The sequence below is a fragment of the Vigna umbellata genome, chromosome 1, assembly GCF_029865625.1.
Source record: "Vigna umbellata cultivar VRB3 chromosome 1, Vumbellata_1.0, whole genome shotgun sequence".
Classification (NCBI taxonomy): Eukaryota; Viridiplantae; Streptophyta; class Magnoliopsida; order Fabales; family Fabaceae; genus Vigna; species Vigna umbellata.
In genome coordinates, this window is record NC_142165.1 from 87,806,519 (window position 1) to 87,825,172 (window position 18,654).

Genomic DNA, 18,654 nt, shown 5'->3' on the forward strand with positions numbered 1-18,654 from the left:
TTTTTCTTCATAACTCTCCTTCAAATAAATTATAGGTTTAATCATTCACTAAGTCCCTATTTTCGCATGGAATCTCAATTTCGTCCCTTTCTTTCTGAAAATATCAATTGGGTCCCAATTTTATGAAAATTGCAACAAATAGATCATTTCCGTTAAATAGTGTCAAACGACGTTACAGTGTGTGTGACGTGGCACGCTGTACTCTGACGTGTTATCTGACGTGTTCATTCAAGCAGCAGCAGCAGTATTTTCCCGTTCTTCTCCGCGCCAGACCAAAGAGAGACCCAGGGTCTCTTTCTTCTCCCAGCAGTTCGCCGGCGTCCCAACCGGAAATGGCCACCGCACTCCAGCCAGCGTCGTCGCCACTTCCGATGCCCATGGACGAAGCCACCGCCGGCCGCCGCTCCAAGCTCCCTTTCTCTTCTTCTCGCGCGGGAGGTTTGCACCGGATTGATACTGGCTGCCGCTGCCTCCGAGACTGTCACGGGCCGCACCGTCAGATCTGGCCACTACTGCCACTGCCGAGCCCCGATCCAGCCGCCACGACGAAACGACCTCCACAGGGGATCCTCTATCCGGTCCACGACTCCGTCGACAACGCCACCCGGGCCGCCACGGTCTCGGATCCCCCTGGTACAAACGGCAACCCTGGTCTTTGGGATTCTTAGTGGTTAATGGATGGATATAGGTTGTGGGCGTTGACAGAATGGAGGAATCAGCTGAAGCATATTTGGTTTTCTGTTTGTTGAGGTGAATTGGTTTTGAAGGGTATGGTTTTGTTGAGTGAATGGGTTTTTCTTGTGAGAGTTGAAGATGATTGAATTTGAATTTGAAGTTGGATGATGAAAATGGAGGAAGAAGGTGAGGTGGTTGGGTCACGGTGGGTATTGGAGATGAATGAGGTATGTGGTTATATGTAATGGTTGGTGGATGTTGGCTGTGTTACACTATGCCTTCCTTTCAAATTTCCTAGATCACTCAAAGCACGCAATGCAGTCTTCAGAACCGCTTCACCGTGTGAGACTTCTCCTTCCACTGCATCCAAATCACTGTCCCTTGTAGTAACAGCAACATGTTCATCTGCATGTTGGTTTTCTGAAGTTCCACTGCCCAATTCTATGACTGGGGTAGCCACATGAATTGTTGCAGCATTGAAGGTGAATATGCTAGCACGACATAGAGGGCAACTGGAGTGAGATTTGAGCCACATGTCAATGCAAGGGAGATGAAAAGCATGGCTGCATTTAGGCAAGAGTCTAACACTTTCATCGTCTTCATGGCTGCTTTCGTGTTTCCAAGAGAAGTCATTGTTCAGAGAAGAGAACCTTGGAAGTCGGAAGTTAGGATGATGATACAGATAATGACGAGTTGGATGAAGGAGGAAGAAAATGATAAAGAAAAGAAAGAAAAAGAGGAAGAGGAAAACGAAAGATTCTTCAGTCATCCACGTCAGAGTACAGCGTGCCATCACACTAACGCCGTTTGACACTATTTAACGGAAAGGATCTATTTGTTGCAATTTTCATAAAATTGGGACCCAATTGATATTTTCAGAAAGAAAGGGACGAAATTGAGATTTCATGCGAAAATAGGGACTTAGTGAATGGTTAAACCTAAATTATATCAAGAGTAAGGCAATTTAAGTTAAATTATTTAAATAAATAATAAATTTTTTGATTTTCTCCGTGCTAATTTTTTTTATACTATATTTATTTGGAAAAGAATTACGATATAATCCATAAGATATTTCAACAAGATTTTCCTTTCAAAATACTGAAAGTTCCTAACTTTTATATATCATAAACCCACACAGTCGAAATCCACGAACCCAGTAAACCCCTACAATAATATTAAAACCATGAATACTTTCATAATTAACACAAAATCCAAACATTAACACAATGTGGCGAAGGAGCTTCAGCAGCAGCACCGCCACCGCCACTCTCAAGGGCCAGAAATGGGACGCGCTGATAATCGGCGGAGGCCACAACGGCCTCACAGCGGCGGCATACCTGGCGCGTGGAGGCCTGTCTGTGGCGGTGCTGGAGCGCCGCCACGTGATTGGAGGCGCCGCCGTGACAGAGGAGCTTGTTCCGGGGTTCAAGTTTTCGCGGTGCAGTTACCTCCAAAGCCTTTTGAGACCGTCCATTATAAAGGAACTGGAGTTGGGGAAGCATGGCTTGAAGCTTCTGAAGCGCAATCCATCGTCGTTCACGCCCTGCCTTGATGGACGCTACCTTCTTTTGGGACCCGATAAGCAGCTTAACCACTCTGAGATATCCAAATTCTCGCTCGCAGATGCTGAGGCTTATCCAAGGTCTCTCTTTTCTTCCACTCTGCTGCATTATTCTGCTCCATATTAGACAAAATAAATCTAACTCTTACGCTCAAAAACCTAGATACAGTTTCTGACAAGCTATCTAGTATTGATTAACATAAAAAAATTGGAGTGTCGCTCCAACAACCTATGTTAACACGAATTATCAAAGTCAAATTCAGTTCTGATTGACTTTTGATGTTGTTCCAAAATCAGAATTGAATTTCACATCCAGTCTAAAGGCCTTATAAGAGTCAAACTTTAGTTCTGACATCACCAAAACTAGTTAAGAAGCTGCATCTTATTCGCTCTTTCAATGGTTCAACAACTTTGAATAGATAACCATAAAAGTTTAAAAAGTTATTTGTCTATTAAACAGTAATGCAACTTGGTCGAATGTGTCTTGGTATTCTTCATTCAATCTGTTCATAACCTCTTCAAAGATGCGTATTTGTTTGATCACCTTATATTCAACCTGCATTGACTGTATGTTCATGATTTGATAAGATGTCCTGCTTTTTCTTTTATTTTCTTAATAATTTCTCTTAATCTTTTAGATATGAGAGTCAGCTTGAGAACTTCTCTAAGTTCATGGATCTAGTGCTGGATTCGCCTCCACCTGAATCTGTGCAGCATAAATCGTCTATTAATGAAAAGTTGAAGAATAAAATACAGAATTCAGTATTTTGGGCGAGTTGTCTGCGGCATGTGTCTTCCTTGGGACAAAAGGATATGGTGTAAGTGTGTTTGTTTATCCAAGAGGAATTTGTTTTATGACCAATGATTTGGGGATGCTTTGAATACAAAACCTGTAAAGAGTACATGGTAGCAACTAATTTGAAACTGTTTATTTATTTGGCAGGGACTTTATGGACCTTCTGTTGTCCCCATCTTCTAAAGTTTTGAATAACTGGTTTGAAGTAATTTTATGGTTTTATTTACTTTTCACTTAGATCTTCAACTTCAAATGGACTATATGTCTTGATCATTAATCATATATCTTCTCAGTTCTTTGATGTTATAGACTTTTGTTTGTGATCATATCTCATGTCTCAGAAGTTTGCTGTACTTCCTTTTATTATTTACTTTTAATATAAACATATTTTCAAAAGGCTAGTTCAAGTGTTCAACGTGACACTGGGTTGCATATCTGATCATGGAATAAAGATTGCATGTAATCTTAATCTTTTCTTTTCTTTTTGTGATATATTCCATCGCATAGCATACATTTCTCAGTATACTAATATGACGATATCTACTCTGTTGGTCGGGTGTTAAGATCCCATGCTGGCTCAATATATGAGGAACACACCCCTTCCCTTATAATGACTTGAGGGAAATCCTTCATCCTTGGGCAAACTTTTGAGGTTGAGATAGGCTTAGTTCATTCTTAATTCCAGTAAGGTATTGGAGTCTATCTTAGTTCTAATGTTGGGCTCCTTGTTAATGTCTAGTCTTCTAAATTTCATGCTCTAGATGTCTAACCTCGGATGTGAAGGGGTTGACTTAAGCAACCTTTCCTCATTAGTTTGATGTTGAGTTTGACCCAATTATCTTTCAAAATCAAATACATTGTGAATAAATCATGTTAATAAGGTTGCAATTTCTATATGTTTTTTCTCTTAATGGTGTAAAGTCTTGTATGGCATTATTTCTGCAGGCAGATGTTCTGAAGGCAACCCTTGCAACTGATGCTGTGATAGGCAGTACGGTAAGGGCAGTTATCTTTACTGTAAAAAATTGCACTGCTGTTTTGTAAACCGACAACATGGACCAAAGTAGAAAACAATTTCAAGATATGATATTCTTAATCCTTCTTCTTTGAGAGACAGAGACTTAGAATTTCTGTACAACTATTCTACGGAGTTTTCTGTGATAAAAAATAGCATACTCTTTGTTTCATCTTTCACAGCATACATAGTATTTCTATATCTGTAATGCAGGTCAGTGTCCACACCCCAGGAAGTGGATACGTTCTGCTACATCATGTGATGGGAGAAACTGATGGGGATCGTGGGATTTGGTCGTATGTATTTCTCTTGCTAGTTTGATATCTTTCTAGTGCATGGTTAGAATGAAATACTGTTCTTTGACAAAATATTTTTCATACGCTGGAATGATCTGAAATTAAGTTTACTTGTACTTTCCTCTGCATCTTACCCAAAGCATTTAGAGTAAGGAATCCATAGACAGTTTTTTTCTCCATTTCATACTTGAACATTATAGGTTACCAAGTACTTTCTTTCATATTTCAAGTATTATGCATTACTTCCTTTTGTCCAAAGATGGAGATTATTGACCTCTTTGATTCTGTGTTTAAATTTTCTTTCATACATGCATTATACGTAGAAAAATAGGCACAAAAATAAACATGAGTAGATAAATTTGTCAAAAGAAAAATGTCACTACCAATTTTGTCTCAATATGATATTCTTCTTAACACTTTTGAATCATTATTTCTTAATTATAGTTGAGAGACACAAACTATCAATTAGCTACCCTTTGTCTATAACTTTGTATTGTTCATACAAGCGAGTAAATAGCGTGCTATTTTTTTCATATAGATATGTTGAAGGTGGAATGGGCTCAGTATCCAAGGCTATTGGTAATGCTGCTATTGAAGCTGGAGCGCATGTTGTGACTGATGCTGAGGTATGCCATCAAGAATCTCTATTAACTCTCAAATTGGCTTCCTCCATAGTAAGCACAGCGACAATTCTCACATTCTAAGCAGATTCTGATAGGTTTGTGCCCTTATTCCATTGGATCTTTAAATACTACCAGAAAATAATATAATTTAGTCAAGATCCAAGCTAAATGAAACCATGAAACTAGAGGCCACAGGCAGGTCAAGGGTATTGAAATATTTAAATTTTATCTCTGATAAATTTCTAATTAGAAATAGAAGTAACCGGGCAAGAAAAGCTGACCATAATCATTGACCTAATTGAAGGTTGTTCAAATGTGAATAAGAATTGAAACACTAGGGTATCTCAATACTCAATAATACCTTCTGGTTTTACAGAGGCCGTTCTGGACACTGAAGAGAGGAAGGTATTGTTGCCCTTTTAAAAAAGTAGTTTTTCCCATAACTTGCAAGCTAAAAGGCTTGTCAATTGTATGAGGAATAAGGTCAACAAGAGTAATAAATAATAAACAATTTATTATAAAATAAGAATTTTATTACGAGAAGAAGAATATGAAGGGAAAGGATGATAAAATAACTAATTTGTGCGTTAATTAAGCAAAAGTTAGCTAGTTAAGGAAGTTATTTGCCATTTACTTTATTAATATCATTTAAAAAATAAAGATTCTTTTTCCTAAACTCTCCTTTATTGGTTTGATCTTGATATCAAGAAAGAGAGATGATTATTTGAAATAGAATCTCATTCAAATGAAGGGTTCTTTGGGGATGACATTAGTAAGTATAGTGAAGTTAGTTATGAATTTTGCTTATATTGTGATATCATCATGCAATTTTCTCTCTCTTAGATTGGTGTTTATTAAAAGTGAATTTTAAGTCTAATTATCCTACAAAACTGATTTATAAGATGAAGTTTACATCTAGTAAATTAGTCTTATCTTTAGTTGATGTGAAATCTCTAACAATGTTAAAAGGGGATATTTGTTTATAAATAACTATAAAACTTATTTGATGTTTTTAATATTCTAATTTTATCATTTGATGAGCCCATAATCACGTGCTTTCAACTAATTTTACACCATTCCTTAAATTTTCTGTTTTTTAAGTTCGAATCTACTTTTTCATATATCCTTGATTTTAGATAAATTAAAACTTACTTTATTAAATTTTTTATATATAATTTATTTTACTATTTTATTTAATTTTTTAGATTATTAATATTTTATTAGGTACAAAAAATTAGTCCATTAAAGTGTTGGTCCACCTAGGCAGAATCTTGTAAGCAAGTTCGCTCTTTTTATCCTAACGTCCTCCTTTGCCATCAAAATCTTCCCAATGAAGACAAACTTGGAATTCAGATTGCTTTTACTTCCCAAGTTATGATTGCTGGTCTGGGCTGGTCTTAATCTTTTAGTTTTCAACTTTAGCTCCAATAAAGTTTTTGCAGATACCTTAACGGAAGCAAGCACATTCTTTGTCTCTTTTCTTTTTTTAATCTCCCTGCTTATTGTTGACAGGACCTTATTCACTAATTACATTTCTTCTGATCCAAAATTAAAATATCAACCTGTGATATCGTTTGTTTAACAGGGAAAAAAGGAAGGAGAATTAATGTTTCGTTTCTAACCTCTACCCCTCCTCTCCCTTTTCTTCTTCTATTTCTCTTGGGCTCTAACCAGCTGTTCTGTATTCTTTTAGGTGTCTCAGTTGTTGATTGAAAATTCTAGCACTGTCTGTGGGGTTAGTGTTGTTATTGACATTTGAATTTTCTCAATTAAGTGGATTTTTAATAGTGGATCTTAGCAATTAAATTTTGTAGATATGGCTTTGCATATAGGTGACTCTGGCTGATGGTACTGAAGTGCATTCTTCAATTGTTTTGTCCAATGCAACTCCATACAAAACTTTCATTGTAAGTTCTCAAACTGGCTGCAAATACTAACTTCTGTACCAATACTTGACATTAATTTATAGAATCTGCTAATATGAACCAGGAATTGGTGCCTCATGATGTACTCCCCAATGATTTTGTCCGTGCCATTAAGCACTCTGACTACAGTTCTGTAAGTTAACTGCTTTTTCTCAGTTTATATATATTTTTAATACCCTCAATCTCTACTGTGTTACGGAACTAGAATAATAGGTAAGATTAAAATATATGTGCAGTTTATGTTTGATTGGTAACGAAGAATGCCTAGAATTCATGAATGGAAAAATCACATTTCCTGTAAAAACTTCAAAAATTCATCAGACAACAAGCCTGGTGTAGTTATGGCCAGAAAAAAAGAGAGAACAGGACCAGGATAGTTTTATAAACAACATGAATCAGTGAGACTACCTCTTTGATCAAGTATGATTAATTTCTATGCTAGTCATTGACATTTGACAGACTGCAACGGTTATGTAGACCTGCAAGGACAGATTTTGATTTGGTGTTATAGGTTTTTCTTTTCTTTTCCCAGTAACCATTGGTACTCAGGACAGAATATGGAATATGGGGAAGTTCTCAGTAAATTCTTCATTAATTGGCATTCTTTTATTTGGAAAATATCTACTGAAACAGGCCACAACAAAAATAAATGTAGCTGTTGATAAATTGCCCGAATTTCGTTCTTGCAAGTTAGATCATCCTCATGCTGGCCCACAGCACGTCGGCACAATTCATATAGGTTCAGAAAGGTATTTTAAAATTGAATCCTAGATCATCTATTGTGGATTCAGGTCATGCTTTCTAATCAATATATACATTTGCTTTAACATTATTCAATATGGACAGTTGCAACTTATTTCTTCTCAGAACATGACAGTTTTCTTTGCCCGTTAATATATGTCTAGCATGGAGGATATTCACTCCGCTTGTCAAGATGCAGCTAATGGAACACCATCGCGAAAACCGGTTATTGAGATGACAATTCCCTCCGTACTGGACAAAACTATTTCTCCACCTGGTACTTGAAACTATGTATTTAAGGATGTCCTACTATGTTTAGTTTACTGGAGGAGGTTTTATTACTTTGCTTTAATGTATTTGCCACATATGATTTCTTGGCATCCCATTGAATTTCACTAGTAGACTAGAACCGGATCGGTGGATTTTGTTGATAACATCTACCTAATGAAATGTGTGTTCTTCATAGGTAAGCATGTGATCAACCTGTTTGTGCAGTATACACCCTACAAACCATTGGATGGTGACTGGCAAGATCATGATTACAGAGTCAGTTTATTTTGGATTTCTAGTTGCATTGATTTTTTTTCCTTATGTTATGCATTTCTGTGCATGGATTTGTTTTTGTTCCACCTTAGTCTTGAACTTGTGAGAGTAGGTGGCTGCTTAATGCTAAAACTTGTTAAATATTTTATATTGAATCTATTCAGGAAGCGTTTGCAAAAAAATGCTTCACGTTGATTGATGAATATGCTCCGGGCTTCAGCACATCAATCATTGGTTATGACATGCTGACTCCACCAGATCTTGAAAGGGTAATCGGTTTGACAGGTAACTTAGCCATATTCACCCAAACAAAAATATATGCAGTTGAAACTTTTTGTGCGAGCCAAAAAGCTTCCCAACCCCTCGATGTTCTCTACTAGAAAGAGTTTGTATATTGTGACCGTTAACATTTTGAAATGTTCTTTTTGGCAGGAGGGAATATATTCCATGGTGCTATGGGGTTGGATTCCCTTTTCCTCATGCGACCTGCAAAGGGGTGGTAAGCTAATTTATGGTGGCCCGGAATATAATGTGGTTCTGTTTTTTTGATCATATAAATGTTGTTTCAACTACATAATAATTACCTGAATATTTCGTTGATTGGGGGACTAAGGTCAAACTACAAGACTCCGCTTCAAGGGTTATATTTGTGCGGAAGTGGAGCACATCCTGGTGGTGGAGTTATGGGAGCACCTGGACGTAACGCTGCTCGCGTAGTTCTTCAAGATGTGAGAGAAAGAATTTAAGTGGTGGGAGTTATCCTGAATTATGCCTCACCCACATTGTTACTTCTGTAAACTGGCTTAGAAAAGGATGGCTCTTCCATTGGAATTATTTACAGTAACTATTGCAAAATTTGGAACGCATTAGATAGAAGAATAAAGACAATTATTTATCAAATTGAATGAGCTGCATAACAACGATGCAGAACTAGACATGGATTTGAGAAAACTAGAACTGGTAATTCTGAGATGATTTTTGGGGTTTCAATACATTGATTTCGGTAGATATTGCATGATACGGGTGATCAAGAATTATATAGGAAAAAATTTATACGAGGTAAAACCTTCTCAAGTAATTTAAATCAAACAGATTAACTGAAATTGGGATCAGCTGGGAACAATGAGTGCACAGTTAAAGATGTACACAATAGTTATTTTGATCAACATGGTTAGGGAATCAATCACAAATACAAACACACCAATTGCCTAAGCGATCCGTGTCGTTAGATCAATGGGCAGTAGCTTCCATGGTCAACTCAATTATGATACTGGATGTCAGTCGTATATCAATTAGTAGCACTCTAGAGTTCTAGACAACAATATCCAACGAACTTTCCAGAACATAGATACATTTCACCTTTCTGCCCCTCTCAATGTGTAGACCCAACCTTCCGGAGGTTTAATTGAAATTATTTTACCGGGACCTCCAACCAGAAACAGATTTTGGAACAAGATTGATTGCACTGGATGCTGCTTCAAGTCTGTTTTATCAATAAACCACGTTTAGATATATGTTTATGCAGTCACAAAAATACATATAAACAACAAAATGTTATACGGAAATATATGTAAAAAATAATTATTTTGATTCATTATCATTCCATCTGTGTAAAATACATACAAAAGTCTTTTTATAAAAAAATTAATTTGCTAAACTATTTGGGAATTTCTAATAAGGTCTTAAAATTAAATAAAAATAAAAATTACGATTAGGTCATTGATCTTGTAATTTTTAATTAAGTCTCTTAAGATTTTAAAACCTACACAAATCTGTATTTTTTTTCCAATTTTATTTTATATCAATACTAATTAAGTTACAAAAAAATTAAAAGAACAACGATGCAATTACAATTTTCTTAGTTTAGGGATTTAATTAAAAATTACCAAATAGTTTAAGGACCTAGTAATTAATTTAACTAGAATGACGTAGCACTTGGATAGATACCATTAACAGTTAAGTATCTATCAGTGAGGGAGTTAATTAGTTTGTTGGGCATGAAGATATATAGAAGCGCAAGAGGGTAGGTAGAACAAGAGAGAAATCATCTTTATCATTTGACAGGGATTATATAGTCTGATAGTGGGCAGAATCTTGGTCTTTTCATGGGAAATCATTCATTTTATATCTTCTAATTCAAGCCTAAGCCTGCTAGTACACCGGCACAACATTTGGGATTTAGTGTTCATCGATAAAAAAATACATCTTTCTTTTTCTTTATAGATTCTGAGGCAGTCTTATCATTGCTATCACTATAGCTCCAATCTTGGTGCCATGGGTGGGTTACAAATATTGAAGATGATTCCAACATTTGTTAGAGAGGAGATTTATTGGCAAGTTATCCAGGTAGAGCTGTATTTTGAAGCCACTCAAACAAAAGGCAGAAAAGCTATCTATCGGAGGAAGTTGAGGCTCTTAGAGGTAATGTTCTCTCCACGGTTGAGTAACATGGAAACGACACAACCCATTCTTGGTGGAAATTTGTGAAGGTACTGGTCAAAATATTCCAACCAGGGTATGCTTTTGATTAACGTAAGTAGGTACAGGAAGAGGGGAAAGAGCACGGGGAGGCAAGTGATGGGAGTCAGGGTGACGAACCTTGGGTGAAAGAAGACATGACAGGATATGAAGTTATGACGAGAACAAAACCAGAAGCTCAAAAGCTACAAGAATTAGGAGCAACCTGACAGCATACTAGACAAAGAATTAGAAAAGAAGAAGAAAATGAAGTTCTTCGATATCAAGAATCATAGTGGCAGAAATGAATCTTTTTTGGGTTACAAAGAGGTTAAAATTGATAGAAGTCCCAATGTTTAGCAGAAGTGGACAACCAAGGACTAAACCAATGACAACAATGGAGGTCTTAGGTTTGGGTAGTACAAAATTAATCTACCACAAAAGTAAAATAAGGTAGAAGATCTTGGTAATCCTCAGTCGTAATCATGTGTAGTAGTGTAATTCGTAAGGGAGCCATGGGATCTCAGTATAATTAATTAAAGAACCTCTGATGCTGTTTCATGGCCAAAACTGACATTGAAAACAGAGAACTAAAGGAGCATAGAGCTGTTTACATGTTTTGTGTTTGACTTGAAAGGAGTGGAATCTATTCTTGGGCTGCAGGGCCAAACTGGCCTGGTCATCAATCATGCTTTAATCAGTTGAACATCAAATGGAACTTCATTTTGGCAGCTACAAGCCATTCGTGGTGAGGACAAGGTGAAACTTTAAGGGGACTAGGAGTATTGATAGATTGTGAGGTCTACAATTTCGAGGAAGTCAGTTAGGTTAGTTTGGCGGGATGACATAGTAGAAGAAATAAGGCACAATTGCCTACAAATAAAGAAGGGGAGGTTTAGAGAGAAGTCATCGTATTCTTGGAGAAAGTAATAGGCTAGAGTGGGGAGAGTCCTATGTAAAGAAGAAAGACCACGTAAAAAACCAGAAGGGAAAGAGAGAGCACCTTGCTATTTCTTCAATAGCTTTCATCACCTCAGTTGAACTTGTCTCCAACACCTGGCCTCCGAGAATGATCTCATCTAGTATAGTATGCAACTGCAGACGAACTAATATTTTAGGAACACATTAATGGAAATTTAAGATGCAGATTTGCTTAGGTTGAAGTATCACTATTGAGGTACTAAGCAAAAGAAAGAATTGATTCCCAAAATTGAAGGGCATTTCCAAAACAACACAATTTATGGAGAAAAAAAGATATAAAGGAGTTGTCAATCTAGAATAAAAAGTGCAAAGTCAAACATTGTCAATTGCTTCACATTTGAGAATTCAACGAGTCAAACTTATAGACTGCATTAAACACCAGCAAATCATATATGCAGCAAAAAATGTTTCCCGAAATCGTAACAGCTTCTAATTCATATATTTATACAGGGGTACATTACCATATAGAGCAATTTGAGATAAAGAACGAAAACTTCATAATCGAGGGCACAAAGCATCCAACCTTACTATAGTTGAACACGATATCAAGCTCACATACATTTCTGAAGCATTTGTCCAATGTTTCAACAAAGACTGAAGGCAGAAAGGGACAAAATAAGCAAATAAAAACAAAAAAAATTAACAACAATGTCAGAAGCAGTAATGAAACAGTGTTAGCATATCTACATAGTCATGCAGAATGTAATAGATAATATATAATGATAAGGCAAATAATTACCCCACCAGATCCTTGGAACAATATGCAATAAAATTGAAATGGTTGAAGAGAATGACTAATTTAAACGTTAAATGGACTGTTAACGTTTAACACTATTACCTCCAATAGAGTTCAGAATGTGAAAAAAGCAAAATGACCACAAAAGCATTTAAGCCCAAATAAACATTCAAATCATGATTTCTTGAAAAGAGTTTTTAGTATCAACTTGTAAGTAGGTTTCACAACATTTTCCTAGAAACATGGATTAAATTTCTTTTCTTTCCCTTTAAAAATCTATAATGTAGATGCGTATGCATATGGGTATTCTTTCACATGCTTATGGTGTAAGACAACTACTAAGTCATATCCCGCAATGCAAGGTTGGCTACATACATGGATTAAGACATCATTAAGCTCTACCAAATATCAGAATGATTTAAAAGGTATAAACGGTTTATCATAATTAATTTTAACATTATTCTGTAATTTTCACACGGAATAATCTCTAGTATTTATTTTTTATTATTTCAATCAGTTTTAGGATGATTATGGTAGGTATGAAGTACTTAAAGTACAGTCTGTGTATAAAATTCTAGAAGAATTTTTATCTTGTAATCCAGGTTTTTATTGTTATAACTTCAACTAAGTTTCTGAATATTAAATATGTTATATGTTCATACTAAAAAGATCCAAAATATGTTCATACTAAAAAAGATCCAAAACCTATATTAGAGATCCCACATTAACTAGAGATAAGTACAATTTACTGTACATAAGTGAATGCAAACCTTACCTTACAAGCAACTGATTATATAGGGTTGAGTTACTTCTTAATATAACATTAGAGTCATTTAGAGTATATCCTAACGTGATTAGTTGTTTGTTGGGTCAATCATACCACTTGTTATTGGACCACCCACAAATATCTAGTCTCATACACAAGATATACATAACTCGACATGGGGGAGGTGTGTTGAAAATTCCACATCGACTAGAAATAAAGACAATTTCCAGAATATAAGTGAGTACAAATATCACCCTACAATTAGATTTTGTAGAGTTGAATTAGGCTTAGAGTCAACTTTATAATAACATAGAACAACAAACAATACTCTAATTCTAACTTCAATAATCCTAGTCCTGAACCCATTACGGACCATAAAGAAGCTCCATTGGTTGTATCTCCACCTTCATCATATTGATGACACCCATACAAGAAAACTACGTCATTTGTAATCATGCATCGGTCCCATACATTACGAATTAACTACTTTGAGAGGCATTTGATAATGTGTATTAAAAATGTTAATCTAAATTACTTTGATGCAAGGAACGGTAAAACCAGTATTGCAACGTTGAGTTATATCATATATAACCAAAGTTGAAAATTCACCATTTTTATGATAGATCTTAGCAGGATTTGTTATCCACGGTCATTCAGAAATCGGTCATTTCATGATATCAATTTTCCCAATTCATAAGAATTATATTAATAGAGAAAAAAATTAATCCACTTTTCAATCAAAACATCGTAGCTTCTTAAGACATTTGTGACAAACTGATTGATTCCCAAGCACACCAACAAGTTACCATTACTGAGTACAATGATCAATTAATCTATTCAGCAACTCGTCCCTCTAAAAGATAGATATTTTCAATTTTCACATTTAATGCAATGCAGTAAAAAGTTAGATATTATAAGACTCTACCTTGTATCAAATCAAGCATAGCAAGTTCATTTTCAGAACTATCAAAAATGAACACGAAATATAAAGTTGCAAAGTGCTTGTAGACAAGGCGAGAGTCCTGCATAAGAATACAATAATAAATCCATACTTCCATTCCTCGAATGAATAAAGATGAGATAACAGTATTACTACAAACAAGCCAAAGAATTGCTCAAAAGAGCACAGGCAACGCCGGTCGGTCATCAAGCTCACAACACTTAACAGAAAGTTTTCGATTATAAACTAAAAGCACACTCACAATTACGATCATAGCAGTCCTTCTAACTTTAGTTTCAAAACAAGTTCTTGGTAATTCAGTCCTAGCTATTACTCTTGCCACCACCATATGCCAATACAAATCCATACAATCTTTTTAATCAGTACTGTGCCAACAAACACTGCAAAGAAAAAGCCCTAATCTCATTTTTTTTTTCCAACGCCTAATTAATGAAAATTAAAATACACAGATCATAACACTCTGACAAATCAAATTTAGAGGAAGTAGAGAAGTACCGGGCCAAAGAAGGACTCGGCATCCACAAAATTGCTGACATGTTCAGGTCTACTGCATAATACTACAAAATGAAACAACATTGACGAAAAAAGAAACCAAAATTCAAAAGAAAATTAAAGAATGAGAGAGAGAGAGAGAGAGAGAGACCTGAAAACACATTGCGAATGGCTTCCTGCTGCTGCTCCACGGGCTGATCCCGGACAAAAAGAAAATAAAAAGTGTGAAAATTGCATCAATTAAATGAGAAATGGAAATGCAGAAACCAAGGGTTTGAAGAGAGCGGAGGAACCTGAAATTCGTAGAATTTGGCGAGACGAGGCTTCCCCTGCGTGTTCATCACCAGCACTGCTTTGATCATCTTGCTTCTTTCTGGAACCAATTAAGTATATGCATAAATAATGGAGTTCCTTTTCTTATCATAACTCAAATTCAACTTCTTACATAGCACACGAAAATATATCAACGATATATGGAAGTGAAGCAATCTTACGATGAATTACACGAAACGAGATTTGGAGAAAGTTAGAGAGACAATGAAATAGAAAAATAACTTGAATTGAAATTGAATAAGAGTGTGAACGGGATATACCAGCTCCGTCTCCGATCAAAACAATCGCCGATGGCCGCTGTTTTCCTTGGTCTTACTGCAAACTGTGAAGACGAACGGAATCCTTAAACGCACCGTTTGTCGATTTTTTCACTGGTAATAATTTTGTTGCCTCGTTTAAGCCCACACCACTGCCAGCGTATTAGGATTACAGCGTGTGTCCAAGGTGCACATAGAGATAGACCAGAAAATAATTATGCAATAAAGAAATTATAAGCGAAAATATATATGAAATTTGCGGAGTTTTTTTTGTTTTTTTATTTTTTTATATTTTTTTATTTCTATTACTATCCTTAATCTTGTTATGAATAAATAAAACTGCTTAAATTTATTGAATTTGATCGTAATTATTTTAAAATTTGTGTAAAAACTTAGTTTTAAGTAGCTGACAGTATAAAATGTTGAATGATAAGTATTAATTAAGTAAATGGAATTCTATTAAAAAGTCTAAATTAAATGTCAACTTCAATGACTAATTGCCTTTTTCTTTGATATTAAATAGGCGAAGTTTGAAATAATTTTTCACTATGATATATTCGAGAAAACATTTAGTGTGACTTAGTTAAATTATTTTTAAAAAAATATGAAACCATTTATGTACACCGTTAGCATAAATATTTTTGTATATACATTCAATAAATGTTAACATTTTCTCATTTTTGTCATATTTACTAATGCGACAACTATATAAAGTTTTATGAATAAGTATATAAGTCTTTTACATTAATAACACATAAAATAAACTATAAAATACAATGGATAATTTAACTAAAAGTTTGTCTTTTAAATTAATAAATAATATTTAACTACTATATTTTTATCTTTATTACAATTTTAAAATAATCAAATTTACTCTATAAAAAATATCACATAGTATTTAACTCTTACATAGAAAAAGCGTCATACAACTAAGACCCTCTCCGATTTCTTTTAAATCATCATAATTAAAGAAATTTTGTAATAATTTCACTTTAACGGTGACATCTCTACCTGTCTGCAAAATTCCCAGCATCTTATAAATTGAAAAATAAAATTGGTAAAAATAAAATAGACAAAAACAGTAAGATTAATTCGCTTTGAATATAAACACATAAATGGGGACGCAGAAAATTGCCCTACGTCCTCGCGCGACGGCGCAATCCCTAAGTCAAAAACTTCAACGGCTGAGCTCGAAAAGAATGGCCACTCAAGAAAATGAGGAAGACCAGATAATAAACCCCTTCACAATGCTCCTCCTAGAGGATCACGACAAACACGGAACCTCCACTACCCTACACGAGGCTGCACCCAATCACCACCTGCTCCAGAACCATTTTCTCTCTTCGATTCAATCAACGCTCACCATTCGTCAGCTACCTTCCGAGGGCCTCTCCTTCCAGCTCTGGCCCGCCGCCACCTCTCTCGTCTCCCTACTCGATCGCTACCGCGCTGACCCTTCATCCAGCCCTCTCTCCGCCGCGCTCAATGGCCGTCTCAGGATCCTCGAGCTCGGTTCCGGCACGGGCATCGTTGGAATCGTCGCTGCCGCAACTCTCGGCGGCCACGTGACCCTGACGGACCTTCCTCACGTAGTTCCCAATCTGAAATTCAACGCGGACGCAAACGCGGGGGTTGTGGGGCCCAGAGGCGGGGAATTAACAGTTGCGCCTCTGAGGTGGGGCCACGCTGATGACGTGGAAGCGATCGGACGGGATTTCGATCTTATTGTAGCGTCGGATGTAGTGTATCACGATCACCTTTATGAGCCTCTGCTGGAAACCCTGCGTTTGATGATGCTAACAGAAGGTGCGGTGAGAGAGCGGAAGGAGAAGATGATGTTTTTGATGGCTCACTTGAGAAGGTGGAAGAAGGAATCGGCGTTTTTTAGGAAGGCAAAAAAGCACTTTCATGTTGATGTTTTGCATACTGATCCTCCTTGTGATGGATCTAGGGTTGGCGTTGTTGTTTATCGTTTCGTTGGGAAGAGTTAGCTCCGTGTTTTCTATCATCAAGATTTTGTAATGCAGTTTGTCGAGGAAATTGTTCATTGCAAAGGGATCTTTTATCTCCTCATTTTTCTTGTTTAGTCCTTTTCCTAGAAGAAAAAAAACCTTCTTTTAACAACGTTCTTTTTTTTACCAACGATTTGACAATGCGCATGTGGCGGTTGGCCATTGGCTTGGCTATTGGCTGCTGAAGTTGAAAAAAATAATAATATGGGTTTAATGTTTGAATAGGTCCCTATTTTTGTTCAGAATTTGAAATAGGTCCCTTTATTTTTTGGCGTCTCAATTGAGTCCTTATTTTTGTTAATTTGATGCAAATAAATCCTTTCCGTCAATTTCATCAAACGACGTTAATGAATGTGTTACGTGGCCTGAGGACAGTATTGACACGTGTAAGGCCACGTCACACATTCATTAACGTCGTTTGATGAAATTGACGGAAAGGATTTATTTGCATCAAATTAACAAAAATAAGGACCTAATTGAGACGCCAAAAAATAAAAGGATCTATTTCAAATTCTGAACAAAAATAGGGACCTATTGAGACATTAAACCTAATAATATGCAATTGATTAGGCGAGGGTAAAATTGAAAAGGAAATTTACGAAATTTTGTTTCACTTTTTTTCATTCTTTTTTCGTTCCCAGTTATCCTTTCTCATCTCTCGCGTTCTTTCATCTCTTTCGTTCTCTCATCTTTTTCATTCTCTCATCTCTCTCGTTATCTCATCTTTATGGTGTTGAAACCCTACTGGCGTCTTGTGCCTTCTCGGTGTTTCAGACCTCCTTCTTGTGCAACATCGAAGTAGTCTTCGACGTCCCTGTGGAGCATTGGTATTATCGTTGTCGTGGTGTTTTTTTGTAAGTAGAAGTGCACGAACCTTAACCATCTTTTTCACACTAGTACAGAATTGACCTTTAACGTCACCCAATAGATGTCCGTCCGCAAAAACCCCAACGTAAATAATTGACCGGTGACATATCCGTAAATAAGTGGGACTGTAGACGTCGGTGCTGGAGGGGGACGGACGTCTATAATATTATAGACGTCGGGGCCCCTCTAACGGACGTTTAAAAGGCTGAAGCAATGAACTCTTCAACTTCCCTATCAACAACTTAGACGTCCGTTCTGGAGGGGACCGGACGTCTATAATATTATAGACGTCGGGACCCCTCTAACGAACGTTTAAAAGGCTGAAGCAATGAACTCTTCAACTTTCTTGTCAGCAACTTAGACGTCCGTTCTGGAGGGGGCCGGACGTCTATAATATTATAGACATCGGAGCCTTACTAGAACAGACGTCTAAGTTGCTGACAGGGTAGTTGAAGAGTTAATGGTGTTCAGTCACTTAAACATCCGTTCTGGGGGCCCCGACGTCTATAATATTATAGACGTCCGGCCCCCTCCAGAACGGACGTCTAAGTTGCTGACAGGGTAGTTGAAGAGTTAATGGTGTTCAACCGCTTAAACGTCCGTTCTGGGGGCCCCGA

At 36.4% G+C, this 18,654-nt stretch overlaps 3 protein-coding genes across 5 annotated transcripts; 2 read left to right on the top strand and 1 right to left on the bottom strand.

Moving 5' to 3' along the window:
* Positions 1-1,802: 1,802 nt before the first annotated feature.
* On the top strand, positions 1,803-9,110 carry LOC124826508 (FAD/NAD(P)-binding oxidoreductase family protein). The gene is made up of 15 exons (XM_047299339.2): positions 1,803-2,317; positions 2,875-3,054; positions 3,180-3,237; positions 3,978-4,028; positions 4,261-4,343; positions 4,882-4,969; positions 6,660-6,701; positions 6,799-6,873; positions 6,956-7,024; positions 7,525-7,640; positions 7,797-7,909; positions 8,099-8,178; positions 8,340-8,460; positions 8,608-8,674; positions 8,789-9,110. Exons 1-15 carry the CDS (start codon positions 1,902-1,904, stop codon positions 8,919-8,921), a joined length of 1,692 nt encoding a protein of 563 aa, XP_047155295.1. The 5' UTR covers positions 1,803-1,901; the 3' UTR covers positions 8,922-9,110.
* A 206-nt stretch (positions 9,111-9,316) lies between these two features.
* Positions 9,317-15,378, bottom strand: LOC124826509 (Clathrin adaptor complex small chain family protein). Of its 3 annotated transcripts, none has more exons than XM_047299340.2 (8): positions 15,162-15,375; positions 14,862-14,941; positions 14,720-14,762; positions 14,572-14,633; positions 14,041-14,137; positions 12,137-12,207; positions 11,636-11,727; positions 9,317-9,658 (listed from the first exon to the last, which is right to left on the bottom strand). In XM_047299340.2, the coding sequence occupies exons 2-8, from the start codon at positions 14,928-14,930 to the stop codon at positions 9,592-9,594; spliced, it is 501 nt and encodes a 166-aa protein (XP_047155296.1). In that variant the 5' UTR covers positions 14,931-14,941; positions 15,162-15,375; the 3' UTR covers positions 9,317-9,591. The 3 variants fall into 3 exon arrangements, 2 of the variants coding, with proteins under 2 accessions (XP_047155296.1, XP_087960740.1); XM_088104614.1 differs by lacking the exon at positions 15,162-15,375 and adding an exon at positions 14,318-14,456 and having other exon boundaries at positions 14,862-14,877; XR_015783713.1 differs by having other exon boundaries at positions 9,640-9,658; positions 12,075-12,207; positions 15,162-15,378.
* Positions 15,379-16,104: 726 nt separating this feature from the next.
* LOC124826510 (Putative methyltransferase family protein) lies at positions 16,105-17,231 on the top strand. Its single transcript, XM_047299342.2, has one exon. It carries the CDS (start codon positions 16,274-16,276, stop codon positions 17,147-17,149), a length of 876 nt encoding a protein of 291 aa, XP_047155298.1. The 5' UTR covers positions 16,105-16,273; the 3' UTR covers positions 17,150-17,231.
* Positions 17,232-18,654: the final 1,423 nt, after the last annotated feature.